Source organism: Perca flavescens, chromosome 4 (assembly GCF_004354835.1).
Source record: "Perca flavescens isolate YP-PL-M2 chromosome 4, PFLA_1.0, whole genome shotgun sequence".
NCBI classification, from domain to species: domain Eukaryota; kingdom Metazoa; phylum Chordata; class Actinopteri; order Perciformes; family Percidae; genus Perca; species Perca flavescens.
Genome location: NC_041334.1, coordinates 21,297,319 through 21,302,318, shown reverse-complemented (window position 1 = coordinate 21,302,318; position 5,000 = coordinate 21,297,319). Strand labels below are relative to the sequence as shown.

The 5,000-nt window shown below is 36.8% G+C and overlaps 1 protein-coding gene across 1 annotated transcript in view; it reads right to left on the bottom strand.

The window, feature by feature from the left end:
• Positions 1-741: 741 nt before the first annotated feature.
• mrps16 (mitochondrial ribosomal protein S16) overlaps positions 742-5,000 on the bottom strand; it is a 4,845-nt gene continuing 586 nt past the window's right edge. Inside the window, exons 2-4 of the mRNA XM_028576109.1 lie at positions 4,233-4,263; positions 3,279-3,545; positions 742-1,582 (exon numbers count right to left, since the gene is read on the bottom strand). Of these exons, the coding sequence (XP_028431910.1) occupies positions 1,458-1,582; positions 3,279-3,545; positions 4,233-4,245 (405 nt within the window). The 5' untranslated portion in view covers positions 4,246-4,263 and the 3' untranslated portion in view covers positions 742-1,457. The remainder of the gene's footprint in view (positions 1,583-3,278; positions 3,546-4,232; positions 4,264-5,000) is intronic.

Sequence of the window (5,000 nt, the reverse complement as noted above, 5' to 3'; positions counted from 1 at the left end):
ATTGCCAATTGATTACAAATTCCATGTATACAGGAGTAACCCGAAAATTGACAGCTTGTAAACGTAGTCAGTGAGTCAGCATGCACAATACCAGGGCCTCTCCTAAGTGGAATGCAGCCATCATTAATGGTTTTGAATACACCTGTGCTTTTCCTAATATGACATGTCAACATGTCTGCTGTGAAAAAGGTCTATTCCAGTCCTTAAGGTAATGAGGCAATATCAACAGCTAACTATTTCAAGTGCTGCGTTTTTGTTCCTGCTGGACTTTCAAATGTCACCTGGGTGTTGTCAAGTGGGCTCAAATTTCTTATCATTACATTATTGACGCAAGCCACACTTGTGGTTTGAAATATGGACCTGTTCAAGATAGAACAAAAAGCATGCAATAAGCATGTGACAGGCACACCAGATAGCAGATTATATACCGAGGAAAAATCATCATCTATTAGATTTCACTTTAATAAGTGTTTGTAGTACTTCATTAAATGATCTGTCCCAAGCTCATCTAAAAGCTCTTAGTTAACAGAAAGTCGGAACAATAAAGTATAGAAATGAATACATATTTTGTGAATTTGCTTTCTCTGGAGGTTTATTGAAAGGCAACATGCATGTAGAGTTACCTGCGACCTTTTTTTGTACAATATGACCCGTAATGATTATGTGTGGTGTGATTATGTTTTAGAGATCAACACTATCTTTTTTAACGTAATTGGTTCAAATCTAATCTTAAACTGATAATTTACTGTGTATGATTTATTGTACATATTGGTGGTCATCAATACAAGGCCTACATAATATTGAACATTACATGACGTCTGTGAGTGAACAGTAAGTTTCCAGTTTCCAAAGGTGTCCATAACACGCAGTTCAGTATAAAAGGTGGATAATTTGCTATTGAGCCAAAAAGGAAGTAAGTGCTGTAAAGCCAATAATCTTATCAGCAATCACACCCACTTCTGATTTCTATCTTTTCTTATTTTTGAAATTACTGACGTTCACTATTGACTCTTCTGTGCACATGTAAGTACATGCAGGTAAAAAAAGAAAGAAGACCGACAAAAGAAGGAGAAATGATTGCACAGTTTACCAGTCAGGTTCTAAGTAAACAAACCTAAGTTAATTATCCGTAAAGGTCTTGAAAATGTTAGACAGAGGTTGGTGGAAAGAAATCTGCAATTTAACCTCAAATGCAGTAATATATAAATACTTTAAGTCATATAAAACAGTAAATACAAACATCTGCCTGTTATGGCACACTTTATTGAGAATCAGTTTTTATATAAATTGTTTATAGCTGTTACTAAAGCAATATAACTACCATATGCCATATCTGACGTTGCTACAAGCAGTCCACCCAACAAGTTAGGAAAGAAATCGATCAGTTCTCTCTCCAAATAACTGTGACATCCTTTTGTACGGGACAGTCAGACAGTCCCCAGCTTTAGTTCTCACATTTAAGCCACATTCTGTCCCTCCTGCAGACCATCTTCTGCTCCTGTTGCTGTCAGCTCCGTTTGGGCTCTTCGACGCTCTGCCTCGGTTATCATCATTGGGTGCAGAGGGAAAAATCCTGCCAACCCTGCAGAAAGAGAGAGGGGAAAAACAAAGACAATATCTTTCACTACACGCTTTTTCCATAAACTATTGCAGAAACATTGCCTACAGTACCCAACATATTTTGAAGCCAATACATCATCCTTTTAAGACAATTTGAATTATTTGTAGCCGTTTACTAGATAACCAAGTTATACATTAAATGCTTGTTATAAAAACAAAGGCCCACAAATCTGTATCTGTACAATCCTTTATACCAGAGGGAATGGATGAGGTGCTTGAGGGCACAGTGAACTTATAATAGTAGTAGACAGTAATAGACAGTGGTCATCATTTATGGTAGCAGATTATATAGAAAACCAGATTTGAAAGAATAGTTAACACAGAGAAGTATAACTCCCAGGGCTCCAGACTGCGACCAAATGGTTGCACATGTGCGACCAGCAAATTTGCCCCCATTTTTTACACGTTAAATGTCGAAATGTAGGTACCTGAGAGCGCATAAGCAAAAGCTTATCTGTCCTCTCTGAAAATTGACAGAGCGGTGCTCCGACACAAACACACACACTCGCACACACACGCAGAGGTGCGATCGGCGCAAACTACGTCGGCTGTTTGGTTGAAGTCACAGTGAGTGATGCCGATAAAGTGGTTTCAAGTATGGTTACAGTTTTTAAAAACTTCACACAGACAGCGTTTGCTGCGATATGATATTAAAAACAGTCACGGTGCTGTTGATACTTCCTCTGAGACAAGCAGCAGGCTCAACAGTGTGCAACTGTGCCCTGGTGACTGACTGACAGGCTGAGGCTGCAAGGCAACTTTATTTCTACAGCACCTTTCACCTTTCAGCAACAAGGCAACTCAAAGTGCTTTACATGAAACATTAAAGAGCAATTAAAAACAGTCATGATGAAATGACAAAGGCTAAACAAGTTACAGTGAGTAAGAAATTAATAATTATTCAATTTAACAGGTTGTAGGGATGGGTTTGGGAGGAGATAGGGAGGGGTTTTATTTTTATTTTTGTTTAATTTCTTTAGAGTGTAACATATTCTAATAAAATAACATAATGTTCTAAGTACATAGGATAAATAGGTTTGGAATTATTTTTACAACTGAAATAATTGTTTTGTAATTACAGAGGGAAAGTACCGAAAAGATTTACCATAATTTCAGGTATCCGTACCAATATTGGTTCAGATGTGAAAGGTACCCAACCCTAAGGGTAGTAGCCTAAACAATAGATGTGTAATTTTAAGGTGAATTACCAGAGTTGGTATATTTTTAAAATTTTGTTTACTGTCATGACAGCAATGGTGCATTCTATGTTGCATCTTCAAAAGTGACACTGAATTTGAAACAGCACATTGTAATTTCTGCATCTATTATCAAAGTATTTATTAGTAATACAGTGGAAATTAGTAGAAATGTGAATATTTGGTGAGCAAGTTGATTTACAGTGTGTGTGCCCCAAAATTTTCTGGTTGCGCCCCTAAAATTTTCAGTAGGGGGCCACTGTGCTCCTAGTGAAAAAAGTTAGTCTGAAGCCCTGTCTCCGGATAAATATATTGCCTCAAAAGGTGTAGGTGCTCATAAAAGTTATAGATGGACCTCCTTGAATAAACAAATCACTATAAGCAGCAAAATTATCTGGATAAGCAGACAATGAAGTTGTGCAATGTTGATCTACCTGAAAAGAACACGTAGTGAATACACACCTAGAAGTTTGGCCACTGGCTTTGTAGGGTGTGCGCCACAGCCGATCCAGTACTTGATTCGGTCGAAATTGAAGCTGACAAGTTTCTCGTTGTATATGTTAGGGAGGGGGTCATAGGAACCCAGCTGCTCTATATATTTACCATCTCTTGCCCTTTTGTTGTAAGCTGCCACAATGCGATAAAATGGTCTGTTAGCTTGTTTGTGGCCTGCAAGAGCCAATCGGATGACAACATAACCCCCATGGTATTTCTTTAGCAGGAGTGATGCTGCAGAAGGAAATTAAAAGAGAAAATAAAATGAGTTTCTTGTGCAAAAGCACCTTAAACTGCCATTTCAAAAATGACTGTTTTGTTAGACCACATTTGTTTTAGCAATAAGTATATGTGAATGTATATACTAAATATTCATATTGTTTCAACAACAATTAGGTGATTTATCCAAAAACAAACAGAAAACCAATTTAACAATTTAAACTTAAATAATCAACCATTAAACAATCAAAAAAGTTGCAAATATTCTTTAATTCTTGCTTCTGAAATGAAAAGATTTGCTCCTTTTAAGGAGTTTTATATTATTTGTAATTGCATAATCTTTGTGTTTTGGTAGGACATAAGACATTTAAAGCATTTAAATGAACTTGTGATGTGTATCTTTGCCATTTCATAGATTAGGCGATTCATCGACTAATCAGTTATAAAAGAAAAATTGTTGTCATATTGATAAACTTAATTTTACTCTACAATATGCCCACAGTAAATCCCATATGGGAAGCTTATTCTGTTTACTGTTGAGAAAGCAGTAATGGTTCTGTGAGGAAGCTGTCTTGGCTGCTTATGATAAATGTAATATTACAAAAAATGTGAAATGTGACTACACCTATGCTTGATGTTATATTTATGTATCTTGCTAAAACTCTACTGCTACAAGACAATAGCATATACAAGTATACTCACATAAATGAACCATGATGTTGGCTGGATTATCCTGCAACACAAAAAAAGTCACATTTAAACCATATTGTGTATGTAACTTTCTTTCTAAACAATTCCAGCAGTAAGTCATACTGTTACATTAGATTCATTCATTAATTCTTTATTTATACTCGAGAGATTCCCGAGGGGCAGCCCTCATTTGCAATTACATTGAGCATTGAGTTAGTTACAAAGACAAAGAAAACAATGCAGAAAAGGAAACAACACAATCATAAGTACATAGAAAGACAATAAATCCTTCCGAAATGGAAAAAAATATATAATAATAATAATAGAACAGATCAGGACAGCCAGGATGCAGAAGATTACAACTATGTAAAGCAATTACAAATGTAAGTTTGGAGGTCCAAAATCAGATTTAAAAAATGTCCAAAAGTCACAAGTGAGTTGATTTTAATAAAGTATTTTTAGTAGGTCTACATAGATTGATTTAGTACATATCTGATTACCCTGCACAGATCATTAAATTGCAAAAGTAACAATCTGTGGGGACTTGGCTTGGGACCCGGTAGCAAAATTACGAATCCCACTATGGCCACGCCAAGACCCGCCCTACGAAGCAGCTTGATTGGTTGGGGTTAGGCATTTCACGTCGAGTGGTTAAGGTTAGGATAGCCGATTGGTCAGGGGATAAGACCTGTACAAATCAGGTACCTTGCCTAGCTTAAGCATGGACGCCTGGCTAATAGTAGCTATTGAAGGGCGGTTCTTGGCGTGGCCATAGTGGGG